At 33.0% G+C, this 14,340-nt stretch overlaps 1 protein-coding gene across 1 annotated transcript; it reads right to left on the reverse strand.

Annotated features, from left to right (window-relative positions):
* Positions 1-610: 610 nt before the first annotated feature.
* LOC108913431 lies at positions 611-2,710 on the reverse strand. Its single transcript, XM_018718983.1, has 4 exons — positions 2,508-2,710; positions 1,951-2,390; positions 990-1,782; positions 611-722 (listed from the first exon to the last, which is right to left on the reverse strand). The coding sequence occupies exons 1-4, from the start codon at positions 2,708-2,710 to the stop codon at positions 611-613; spliced, it is 1,548 nt and encodes a 515-aa protein (XP_018574499.1).
* Between the last annotated feature and the right edge of the window lie 11,630 nt (positions 2,711-14,340).

Consider the following 14,340-nt stretch of genomic DNA (forward strand, 5'->3'; position numbering starts at 1 on the left):
TTGCCTATTTAATTGGACTATAATATGCGAGACTGCTTAGAATCGGTAATCAGGAACAAAGGTGGCAATACCCGATATTAAATTGTGATCTGCAACGTCAAATCAACCAATTTTTTTTTGACGTTTGTGTAACTTCTGGATATGTTAAAAAAAATTTGAAAAATTTTTTTTTTCATTTTATTTTAGAATAATGAACGTTTTTTATGAAGAAAATATGAATTATTGCTAAAAAAACATTTTTACCAAAAAAATTAATAAAATGTGAAAAAATATTTATTACATTGATTTTCAGCAAAACGACAAATTTAAAAATTCCGGGCACTGGGAAAAAAAACTAATAACCAATTTTCATCTATCAACTACAAGAGTTAATAATACTACAGAAGAAAGTGTATAAACGTTTAGAGTTGTTTTTACAAGATCTACCTAAATCCGAGATTGTACACCATTTTCTGAATATCCTGTATATTTTGGTTGAATGATTTCCGGGCTGGTTGCCAGTCGTCGATTTAGAACACTTGACGTTTCGAGAGACATATCGCTCTCTTCTTCAGAAGTTACTCTGAAACTGGAGATCTACTAGTCTTGTCACTATTTATATTTGATGTGGTCACTGGTCCATGATGTTCCGGTGGGTGACCTCATACGCGTTGTTGAGTTCCAGTGGATTTCTTTCACGGATGACTCTCTTCCCTATACCTGGCAGATCCACGCCACCATCCCTGTTGAAATTGTTCGGATTTCTGTAAATTTCTAAAGCTTCTCTGTATAGTCGGGGCTAAAATCTTCTCTCTCTCACCACCATGTTGGCTTCACTCAGATCCACTGTGTGTCCCGTGTCCGCCCTATGCTCTGCTACTGCCGATTTTTTCCAGTTGTTATTTTTGAGGTGACTTTTGTGTTCCTTTAATTTCGTGTTGATGGATGTGCCTTCCTGTTTGTCCTATGTAGACCGTTCCGCAAGAGCAAGGAATACTTTATTCAGATACCTATCTGTGTGAGTTGGCTTCCTATATACTCGATGTTCTAAAGTGTCATCTGGTTTCCTCTCAACCAAAACATCCAAGAAGGGAAGAGCGGCGTTTTTCTCTACTTCCATGGTAAACTGGATATCTGGATGTATCCCATTGATGTGATCCAGGAAATCCGCTACGGTGTTGCGTCCGTGGGGCCAGATGATGAAAGTGTCGTCAACATATCGGTACCAGCATTTAGGCTTCAAAGTTGTGGATTTCAGGGCTTTCTTCTCAAAGGCTCCCTTCGTCTGTTCGTAGAATTGGTCCCGGAATGCAAAGAAGGTCGATTTTATGCACACTTTTGCCAATTCCATTAGACTCTCACCTTTTTCCTCTGCGATTAGTCTTCGATGCAGTTTCTCCAAAGCTTCGTCGACAGGTACTTTCGTAAATAGGGATGTAACATGGAAGCTCACTAGGATATCTCCTGGTTGGAGTTCAATTCCTCGAATCCTGTCGATAAAGTCTCCGGCGTTTTTGACGTGATACTCTGTCCTCCCTACTAAGTCCCTTATCTCATGTGCGACGTATCGGGCCAGGGGGTGTGTTGCTGATCCAACTGCACTCACTATCGGTCGAAGAGGGATATTCGGTTTGTGAATCTTTGGCAAGCAGTACAGCTGAGGTGTCCTTGAGTCGGTTTGGATCAAACTCCTGTGAAGTTCCTTGGGTATGTTTGAGGATCGGACTGCAACGGCTACCTTCTTCTCAACTTTCTTGACTGTGTTGTTTCGGATGTTCTTGTAAATGGGATCCAATAATAGGCCTGGCGATGTAGTCCACGGTGTTCAGTACGACTGTTGCGTTCCCCTTGTCGGCAGGCAGTATTGTTATTGATTCATTCTTCTGAAGATCTTTAAGGGCTTGAATCTCCCTGCGGTTCAGGTTGGGTTTGGGAGGTTTAGCAGTCCGAAGAGAGCAGTCTCCAGAGAACTTATAATTTCCTCCTTCGGGATTGTCTTGGGGGCTATGGCGAAGTTCAGACCTTTGGTAAATACCTCTGTAGTGTCTTCATCCAGTTGGATGGATGCAAGGTTGATGACGGTCCGAGACTTGTTTAAGTTGGCTTGTTTCGGGGATTGGTCCTTGAGCAGCTTCTGGAACTTGGATTTCTGCTTGGTTTCTTCTCCTTTGAAAGAAGCTTTCTCCGTAGTTAATTTGTCCACCAAATCCCAGTTGGCTTGTTTCGGGGATTGGTCCTTGAGCAGCTTCTGGAACTTGGATTTCTGCTTGGTTTCTTCTCCTTTGAAAGAAGCTTTCTCCGTAGTTAATTTGTCCACCAAATCCCAGGTTTCTCTGTCCAGTTTGTCGGTTAATCTGAGGTGTACTTCCAGTAGATCCCTTTCAGTTTGGTCTAGTTTCCTCCTGGTGTCCCTAAATTTCTCAAGTAGAAGGCAGGTACTGGCTCGGTGTAAGATTCTTTGAGTAGAGTGGCTCTGGACGTGGTGTTTTACTTTCAGGAACCCTGGTATGACTTATTCCTCGCGGCACCGACACAAGAAGGCCAGTTGACTTAGTAGCTTCTGTTTTCTTATCCGGTATTTCTCCAGTTTTTTCGTAACGAAGTAAGTTTCTTCCTCGTAGAGGCTCCTTAGTTTTGTTTGTAGGCTTCCGTGGTTGTCGTTAATGGTTGAATGATTTCCGGGCTGGTTGCCACGTCGTCGATTTGCAACACTTGGCGTTTCGAGAGACATATCGCTCTTCTTCAGAAGTTACTCTGAAACTGGAGATCTACTAGTCTCGTCACTATTTATATTTGATGTGGTCATCTGGGTGACCTCGTACGCGTTGTTGACGTTCCAGTGGGTTGTGCAATCCTGTATATTTTATTTTTTCTAATAACTAATAACGTGGTTGATTTTATTGTTTACTTAACAAATGTAATATTAGTCGAGTTTATACATACTCAAACTCGTACTGTATACGTTATAAATTTTATGGAAACATGAAAACTAAAATGCAGGCAATAATAAAGAAGTATATATTCGAATTCAGAAACATGTTTTATTGTACAAAATAAAATAATCCATTTGAAAATTGACGATTCCGGAGATATATTGTTTCGACAGAGATAAATGTACCTTCTGCAATAAAATGTGAGATAAAACAAGAATGCTGCTATATATCAATTTAATGAAAAATAAATGCGAAAGGGGGACCGATAATTATAAAATATTTAATTGCTTCTCCCAATGCCGCGCTGGCGCTGTTATTAATGAAAAAAGGATTCTTGGAAATTAAATATCCCTTTAGACTAAAGAAAAATAGTATTATCGATGTTACATTTTGAATATATGGATCAGAATGGCAGGTTATCACATTACCAAATACAGAACATTCCATAAAAAGTAGTTACTTCAGTCGCGATCCTACCTTGAACTGTACATTTCGTACATTTGACCTCAACCTTCTGCAATAAAATGTGAAGGACGAAATAAAAATATAATGAACCAAAAATGAGAAAAGGGGGATATAATTATAAAATGTTTGGTTGCTTCTTGTGACTCCTTAATAAATGCAGTAGGGACTTTGGAAATTTAATTTCATTTTAGAAAGAAAAATAATGTTACTGTTCTTAATTTGGAGTACGTAAATAGAAATTTTAGTAGTAATACATCTACTGTGTTTACTACTAAAAGCGACTGTTAGTACTAGAAAATACGGATAGAGCATGGCCTGATTTCATCACACAGCAAGGGACAAAGTCGTGCCAAAAGCACACAAATTTCACAAATTAAAGTTACTTTACTACCTCTCTCAAGCGTTATGCTTAGTAAAACTCAAATATTGATATTATATAAAAATTAATAGCGTCAAAAGATTTGTCATTTCAATCAACGATGTTACAAAATGTTCGAAGATATGGGCAACTATACTACCGCTGCATTTTACTGTTCATAAAAGATACGTTTCATCTCTGACAGTAAACAGAAGCCATTATTACATGGCTTTTGTCTACTCCACATCAACGAATGCAATTGTGCCTTCCGCAATAAAATGTCACAAAAAAATAAAAATTTAATTAACCATAAATGTGAGAATCGCTTTTTGTGGGGCCACGGCCGTAATAAATGAAACAAGAAAAGGAATTTGCAAATTAATATATTATTTTATAAACAAGAATAAGCAAGTAGATATTTGAATGAATATGATAGGCTCAACAAATTCATTATTACCAAATGCAAGGACTGCTTGAAACAAATAAAATATCGCGTGCTTAAATTGTAATAGCAAGGGATTATACAGGGTGTTCCACCTAAGAGGAATTCTTCTGTAACTCAGCAACTGTAAAATTTATTAAAAAAATGGTTTTAATAAAAGTTACCTAGAATCATGTGTGCCATTTAAAGAAATTATTTTTAGCTTTACAGGGTGTTCCATTTTGCGTGGGCGCTACATAACTTTGTTATTTTAAATGAAACACCCTGTATATTATTGCATTTTTGAATTCCTTGGCTAATATTAGGTGGAGATTATTAAATATACTTGGTGTTTAAAATTTACCGTTTTCGAAATAATCAGTTCTTTCTGAAAAAAATCACAATTTCAGCTCTCTAAATGAGGCTAGATAACGTCTAAACCATAATAGTTAGAAACCTCCAGTTTACACAGTTTGTTTTGGCATAAATTACTCTATCTTGTCATCTGTGAGCAAAACGTGGACCTTAATCAGACTCGAAAATACTGAGATCTACATATAATAATCTTACGAGTTGAAAAACTTTTTTTTTCAAATGGAATGACCCATATCAATTTTCATGGGTGAATGTAAAATTGAATGCCCTTTCGACTAATATAAGGTTGTCCATACTTATCTTTAACAGTTTTACATAAAAATCAGGTTCTTCTCTAAAATCCGAAATAACTATGTAACAGCGCCAAGAACGCCTTGCAAAACCACTTTTCTCTCACATCTTATCAGGCCTGGGATTGACAGTTTCAATATGTACTGGCATTTTTAAAAAGTGGTTTGACAAACAAAAGTAAACCATTAACAACAACTAAAACAAAACGCAAAACGAAATAAACTGAAACTCGGAACACAACAGGGAGAAGAATACTTAGACCACTGATTTACATCAATTGGTCGAATTGTCCTCCATTTTGATTAATACACAAACGAATTCGGATTTTAAAAGACTGTTCAACATTGGTCAACATGTCTGGCGTAATTTCTTGAAATGCTACTGTAATGCACTGTCACATATATTCCGTAGTACCTAGTTGGTAACGTAAACTTTGCTTTTTATAAATCCCCATAAAAGGAAGTCGCAACTTATCATATCTGGACACCTTGAAGGCCAACTCACTGGTCTCCCGCGTCCAATTCATCTGTTGGGGAAAGTTTCCTGTAAAAACTGACAAACCGCAGCGGTATTGTGAGGTGGAGCACCATCATGTTGCATCTACATTTTTCAAAGTGTAGCTAAAGGAATGTCGCCTAACAAATTTTCTACAGTGTTTGTTAAAAAATTTAAATAAACTGCTCTAGTTAGATGCTTGACAAAAAATAATGGTAATGACATGGGTTTCCAAAATTGCTCCCCACACATTCAAAGACCATTGTTGGCTATGAGTTGTCCTGAATTGATGAGAATTTACTGTGTCATAATAAAGGCAATTATGACTAATAACGAAACCAAAATAATTTTTATGAAAAGTAGCCTCATCGGAGAACATGACCCGTTTAAAAAAATCATCATCTTGATTTAACGTCTCAAGTGCCCACTGACAAAACTCCAGTCTCCGCTGAAAGTCTACTTTTAGTAACTCTTGGAGAAATTGGATGCGATAAGGATGTGCTGTGCTGTGCTTTTGTAAAATCCTATCGACGTTATACTAATACAATTGCAAGGCCTTCTTGACGCTGTTACATAGCTACTTTTTCGGACTTTAGAAATGAACCTGATTTTTCTGGAAAACTGTTTTAGAGATAAGTATGGACAACCTTATATCAGTCGAAAGGGCATTCAACTTTGCATTCACCCATGACAATTAATATGGGTCATTCCATTTGAAAAAAAAGTTTTTCAACTCGTAAGATTATTAAATGAAGGTCTCAGTATTTCCGAGTCTGAATAACGTACACGTTTTCCTCACAATTGGCAAGATAGAATAATTTATGCCAAAACGAACTGTGAAAACTGCAGATTTCTAACTCTTACGGTTTAGATACTATCTAACACCATTTAGAGAGCTGAAATCGTGATTTTTTTTCAATAACAACTGATTATCTCGAAAACAGTAAGTTTTAAACACCATGTACATTTAATAAACTCTACCTAATATTAACCAAGGAATTCAAAAACGCAATAATATACATGGTGTTCCATTCAAAATAACAAAATTATGTAGCGCCTACGCGAAATGGAACACCCTGTATAGCTAAAAATACTTTCTTTACATGGCCCACATGATTCCAGACAACTTTTATTAAAACCGTTTTTTTATAAATTTGACAGTTACAGAGTTACCGTGGATTCTCTCTTAGGTTGAACACCCTGTATATGAAAGATATCGAAAGGTGCCAAAAATTTTGAAATAGTATGTTCCCTAAATTTAATTCATTTTTGCAGTTTTTAATTTAGTAATATCAGTTTTAAAATCTTAGCCAATAAAATATAAAATCATTATACATATAATTACGAAGAATTGTAATGAAAAAATCAATAGTGTAACCAAGAAAAAATGTATAAGCTGTATGTGACATTTCACTATATTTATTTCTGATATAGTATAAATATATTGTAAAAAAAACATTTATTAAAAAATAAATCAAAAAATTAAGCAGAAATCGATAAACTAACACGACAAGTTAAATAATGTTTTATATGATAGCGCGACACGATAGTGTGTTCGAAACGACTACAGTTGAATCCAGCGAAGCTGCGTAGGCTATTTGGCCGATATTATATTCCATACATAAATGCAATCAAATATTTTCAAATATAAAAAATATGATTTAAATTTAAAGTTCAAGCGACCTTAACGGAAAACCCTTTACAATTTAAAGTACCATTCATCTTTAGAAGGTACAAACATTTTATTTTGAAAATTATAATTTTAGTAATGATTTGATGAAGCTTATTTTTATTATTCCGACAGTTTTTAAAACCCCTTTTCTACGAAATAGGCATCACGGTTTTCATAAATGAGTGCTACATTTTTTTTAAGAAATTCCGCTCTTATATTATCATCATAGCTAATAATACAATAAAATATTTTTGTTTTTGGAAAAAAGTATGTAGCTTATCCAATACCTCCATTCAATACGGTGTATTTAAATGAAGGAACATACATTCTAGAAGGTATCCTTGAGGCCAAAATATGATAATTTCATATACTTTGCTTCATAGTTATTTTGCTAATTTCCATATTTAAATTTTGATATACAGTCAGAAAATAAAAAATTGTTAACTAGTTTTAGGGCGAAGTGACTTTATTTTAAATTTCCAAAGTTATGTATAGCAAATCTCAAGTTTGATCTCCATATTAATTTTATACTTAATAATATAGACTGGAAATGAAACATAAAAACTTTCAAACGTCATCTCACTGACACAGACAGATCCAATAATTTTTCCCTGTAATAGTTTTATGTCTCATTTAAAGAAATATTGGCAATATTTACTGCCACCAATTTTGTTTTTCAATAATTAATCCCTCATTAATTCCGAAATCAACGCCTTCATTCATTCATCGTTTCAAATATATATATATAAGAGCAACATCATGTTGAAAATAAATTTTTATACACAAACGTATTTTTACTGTCCTTCCAATCCAACTCTTTTGATTCGTAATTGGTTGTTGCATCATACTTTTGACAATAACATTGACCTTACTGACACTAGCCACTTCGAAATTCCGATTTTACCATTAAAGATTTTTATTTATGCGGAAATTTGATACAATAAGTGTATGAAGTGTATTATGACTTTGGAAGTGATGTGGAATTATCGAAAAACAAAATTGGATACAGTTGATATTGAAAATATTTTCCGATTATTACAAGAATGTGGAGGTGGTTGGAAATGTTTCTAGTATTTATTATTAGAAACAATTGTCGAAATAAAAGTCAAACTTGAAATTTGATCCTATTTTTTAATGACTCTTCGCTCTGTAACTATTACACATTCTCATGTTTATCAAACACCCCGTATAGCGAAATATGTTTTTTTTTTCTAATAAAACCCTATATTTTTGACAAGCATAAAATAACTTCTCAAAAAAAAGTAATATTAAAGCATTACTTTATAGCGAAAAAAGGTATCATTAAAAATGTAACTTGTAACTAGCGATGTCCTTACTCGCTAAGTTTAAATATTTTGCGCTTCGTAAAAATAAACAATTTTATAAAACTTGCGCTCATTACTCAGAAAGTTAATTAAAAAAATATATGTACCTAAATACAAATTTAAAGCTTCATCAACTACTGTTATTTTGAAAAGTTTTCACTTATAAGTAATTTTAAAAATAAACAAGCTTTTTGATTTCTAATCTTGGAAATAAAATGTTGTTTGACTTGAGTTACGGATATAATTGATTGAATTTAACCGAACTCATGGGATATATTTTTTAGCCGTGAATCTTATTCAGCCAGCACTTAATCCACTTAAATCTTACTTCAAACGGTGAAATCGGATTTGAGGGAGAGCTTTCACATAATTTACGGTGACAATTAGTTTTCGCGGTTTATGCTTTTCGTATCTCTATAATTAAATTCTATTAGCCAAGCTTATTTTCAAGTAACAGATCCACTTAATGAAAAAATAATTTGTACCTACAACTTTTATTTAATTAGAAAGTATTAAGAAATTTAAATAAATCAATCATTGTGCTAAAAGGATCAATGGATTATTTATATAACTTAGCTTTTGCCCCATTAGAAATATAAAGTTGTCTTGAGAACACTGTAGCATATGTAATTAATAAACCAGTTAATAATGTTCCTGATGAGCTAGCTGATCCCGACTCTATCAATAAGTATTTTTTAAGCTCAGTTGAACAAAGTATTAATAGCACTAATAAGGAGAATTGGCTTAATTTTTATGAATCGTGTACAAAAAATAATATTTCAATTAGCTTTTCTTTTTCAGGGGTTGATGATAACGTTGTATCTAAAATAATTAATAATATATCAACTAAAGCGGCAGGTGCTGACGATCTCTGTATAACTTTTATTAAAATGTGCTGTCCGTATTTAATTCCAATAATAACGCATATTATTAATTTTTGTTTGGAAAATAGTGTATTTCCTTCTTGTTGGAAACAATCTCTTATAAAACCGATTCCTAAGATTTCTAATCCGGTGGAATTTAAAGATCTTAGGCCAATAGCAATATTACCTGTTTTATCTAAAATTTTAGAAAAAATAATGGATGATCAGCTCCGCGTTTATCTCAGTCTCAATCAATTATTACCCGTTCATCAATCAGGTTTCAGAAAATATCATAGCTGCTTAACTGCTCTTTTAAAAATCACAGATGACATTATTACAGAATGCGACTGTGGTAAAGTTACTGCTCTTGTTTTATTAGATTTTAGCAAGGCTTTCGATACGATCGATCATGAGATTTTGCTTGCCATTCTACATTTTGTAGGACTTACGGATCAATCGATACTTCTTTTTAAAAACTATTTGTGTGACCGCTTTCAGCAAGTTGTTGTAAATGATAAAAAGTCAGAGAGAGTTAAGGTCTCGACAGGGGTGCCTCAAGGGTCCATTTTGGGGCCGCTGCTTTATACTCTTTATACTATAAACTTTGACACATATTTTAATTACTGCGCAAGTCATTTTTATGCTGATGACACCCAATTATATTTTTCATTTCCAGTTTCTGAAGTTGACAGCGCTTGTCAGAAAATCAATGCTGATTTATTATCTTTGTCTAATGTGGCATCTGGGCACTCACTGAATTTAAATAGTTCTAAATCATCTGTTTTACTTATAGGCACTAAATTGAATGTGAGCAAAGTAACTAATTTAATTCACATAAATATAAATAATAATGAGCTTGTTATCAATAAAGAAGCCAAAAATCTGGGGGTAGTTTTAGATTCGAATCTAAGGTATAAGTCATACATTAATTCTTTGTTGAGAAAGGCATATTGCAATTTAAAGCTTTTATTTTGTAGCAGACATATATTAAATAAACAAATTAAAATTCTACTCTGTGAATCGATGGTCTTGTCACAATTCAACTATTGCGATGTTCTTTATGGTTCATGTATCGATAGTGTTGACTCTGCTCGGATACAGAGAGTTCAGAATGCCTGTGTCAGATTTATAGCTGGTATAAGAAAGTACAACCATATTTCCAACGCTTTTAAAAATTTGCAGTGGATGTCTATGAAAAATAGACGTGATTATCATGCTATTACTTTTTATCACAAATTAATTACCACAGCCACTCCACCATATCTTTATCATAAAATAACATTTAGGACGGACGTCTACAATATTAATATACGCAATAAAGGCCTATTATCCATACCCAAACATAAGACATCTTTTTTCCAACGATCCTTTTCCTATAATATAGCAAAATTGTATAACGAAGTTAGTAATCCTTTAAAATCAATGTCGATTGGCAAATTTAAAGTTTCTCTTAAATCCTTTTATTTAAATAAATATACTTAGATTTGTTGGTGCTGATTCTCATTTACGCTTGCACTCTGTTTTGTAGTTTTGTAGTCTTATAATGTTGTATTGTGTGTGTGTATATATGTTAATACTTTATCATTTATGTGTCACACGGATGAAGGGGTACGCGGAAGAACAGGACTCTGCTTCGGCAGACAACTGAGCGTGTTTTTCCCTTTTCATTCACATGTACTTTCATTGCTGTTGAACATAAACACTGTATTGCTGTAAAGTGAATGAATAAAAATTATTATTATTATTATTATTATTATTATTATTATTATTATTATTATTATTATTATCTTTATTATTATTATTATTATTATTATTATTATTATTATTATTATTATTATTATATCAAAAATTTCTTAAAAAAAACAAGTATTCTTTTATTAGCTCTTTTATTTTTACTCTATTGTAAATGTACTGATTGTGAGCTAATTCAAACATTCTTTTTCTTTTTATCAAATGAAGTCGAACAATGTTCTTCGGTACCAGAAATTTAGGTATACAATCCCACAGATAAGATTCCTAACTGTTGATTGTGGGAAACAAATATTCTGTGAGCTACATGCTCCAGCTAGCATTAAATTACATCAGTAAATAGCTAGTAATAAATAATTATCCAAAATAAAAACTAAATATGATATGTCTAAATACAACTGACACAAATTGTTTGAATTAGTTTAATACCTTTACAATAGAGTAAAAGTCAAAAGTTTGTTTCTAATTTTTTTCCTGTATTCATTTTCTAAACATTAAATCATAAGAAAAATTGAATATAGGTTTATGAATTAATTTTACCAGATATACGAAATCAGCAAAAGAGTTCATTCTGGTAATAAACTACCAAAAAACACGATATACAACGAAATTAAATTAAATTCTGTGGTCCGCCACAAATAAAATAACGGATGAATCAGAAATCACGCCTTGAATAATGGAAAAAGGTATCGAAACGTGAAATATAGGCAAAAAGTAATAAACTTTCTGACTGGTTTCGGCTTGACTTCCGATACAAAGAGGAAATCAATAAAAAAAAAATATTTATCTATTGGGACCAACATTCAGAACGGATAGATTTTATTAAACTGTTTGTATAATAATCAATATTGTTTGAATAATTTGTATCCATTCACATCGTATCTTTTCTTTCTATTTAGAAAGAAGTACGACAAATGTTAGTTGGACTTTTAGTAGATATAAAGAAATACATCACACCATAGGCGGGTGAGCAAAAGAGTAATATATTTTCGAGAATAATTATTAATGTAAATTGTTTAATAACCCCTATTTAGCTGCGACTTATCTGTTTTCCAAAATTTTGTATATAAAACGGCTAAAAGTCTTTTGTTCAGTTTAATGCTTGGTAACATTTATGCTTTTTCATTTAAATACACCATGTATGCCTATAAAGTATAAAGATGAAATATAGGACAAATTGAGAAGTAATAAAATTATTCAAATGATACTTAATCTTAATGGCTTCTTTCGTTTTCGTAAAATACATACTACATGAAGCTAAAATTTCAGTTTTAAACGTTTTTATCGATTCGATAAAATAACCGAATTGCCTTCAAGAAGAGTGCGGAAGCGCGTATATAATCGCTTAAATCGCACTATATTAGCCACACCACTAAAAGGGACTTCACATGAATTAATTCACCACAATAGTCAGTGTGATTCAGCGAATCGATCTCGAATCTTAATTCGTGGTTGATCATTAATTTAATAGTGCACCCGTGCGTTTTCTACACTACAAACGACAACACGAATTGAAAACATTTGGGATGTAGATACCATAGAAAATACACATCATCGTTGATTGTGAAAATTAATGTAGATATATTATATTTTTTGCACATTTGTGGGAAAAATACAGTCACATTCGTGATGTGATTATGCAATACCAGTAACAAAAACAGAAAAAGTTAAATTAGGTACCAAAGCGAAATTACCACAAAGTATGCATATGTTGCAGCGAGTTGCAATGAAAGCAGGTGTCCTGAATCTGTTTCAATACTAACTGAACTTTATTTCGTGTTTTGTGGTGCACAGTGGACGAAATTGTAAACGCACTGTCAAAATCGAACGATCAGCAACGTAATGGATCACTCCACTCCGCGATATTTTAAACTGTACCCGGAAATAATCCAGTCAGTCAATCTCTTTATATCCAACGAAGATGTAGGCTAGAATAATAACGGTGATATTATACGAAAAAGAAAAAAGACTAAGTAAAAAATCAAAACTCTGGACTGGTCTATGACAGATTCGCAGTAACTCTTGAAAACCGACCAATTTGAAAAACCTGATATTTTGCTGCTCTCTTCTAATGTGCGGAGAGCCTTATCGTTCATGCAAACAGTGATTTATTTGTTATTATTAAGCTCTTTACAGAAAATAAATTAGCGCGCAGTACTGAGTTAAAGGACTTCCCAAATCGAACGCAAAGTATTTGCGGCAATTTCGCAACGTCGACGAGAGTTGTACGTAGACTGCTACATTATTTATTATTTAAATTGAAGCAGATCCAAAAGGAGAAATAAATTACACATTTACTTAATATACGAGGAAAATACACTAATTATTCTATGCTTAAACTGAGTCGAACTGTTTACTGTTTTCCTTTAATATAATAAAAAGAGGAAATTTTAGCTTTCCTCTTATGACATGACTTCCTAGTTTTCCAGTAACTTTTTCACATAAAATTGTTTTAAATTTGACCTTCCTTAGTCTTTTTGAAATAATAAGTCTCACGCACAGAATGCAAACGATAAATTGTTACTCACACTTCATATGGGTGATTTTGCCTGTCGATCTGCCTATATCACGTAGATAAATCACATAAATTTTTGGCCAAAAAAATAAAATTATTACTTTTATATCAACAAAAATTCAAATTGAAGAATGAAGTATGAACATCGCATCATAAAACGGGAATAAGATAAGAAAAAAACTCTATGAGTATACAAGATGCGGTAAATTAGTTGGAATGTTATTCTACCTCACTGACGCTGTTCATGTATTGATTTATTTTATAAAAGTGTATTCACGGTCTAATCGCCTGATTAGTTAATCAAGAGACTCAAAGTACCGGGTCTTAAAGTATCAGATTAAAAGTCAAAATCGAATAGGTATAGCAGAAAAATAAAATCCGACATACTATACTCCGCGGTCGAAATTATAGAGAGTGACTAAGACAGAATATAAAAACCCTATTACCATAATGCGTATAAAATATAAAATGATTTTTATACGGTTCAATATTATTTATCTTTGTGCCGCTCGCTACGCACATCGATAGAATCTATAATCGTCTAGAGACCGAGTTCCACTGAACGTTGCCCTATATTCTATCTCTGTCTTTTGCACTTGGTAGGGAATAGGGAAATGCTTTTTTAGTGGGTGTAAACGGACTTGATTTAACTCGTCCTGAGAAATGTCATAGCATAAGCGTAGACGAGGGGTCTAATTCCATGGCTATAATAAATTTATAAATTAAAAAGCACAATTGGGACGTTTTAAAATGCTGTAATAATTCAAATGGATCAAAGTGCCTGTTATAGCAAACCGTAAAAAAATATTAGATGTTATGTTTTATTATCTTTTTTCATTATTTTCTATATCTTATTGCCTTTTACGCAGACACGCCAATGGATTTTCGTTCCCGGCACG

Source organism: Anoplophora glabripennis, unplaced genomic scaffold (assembly GCF_000390285.2).
Source record: "Anoplophora glabripennis isolate ALB-LARVAE unplaced genomic scaffold, Agla_2.0 scaffold705, whole genome shotgun sequence".
Classification (NCBI taxonomy): Eukaryota; Metazoa; Arthropoda; class Insecta; order Coleoptera; family Cerambycidae; genus Anoplophora; species Anoplophora glabripennis.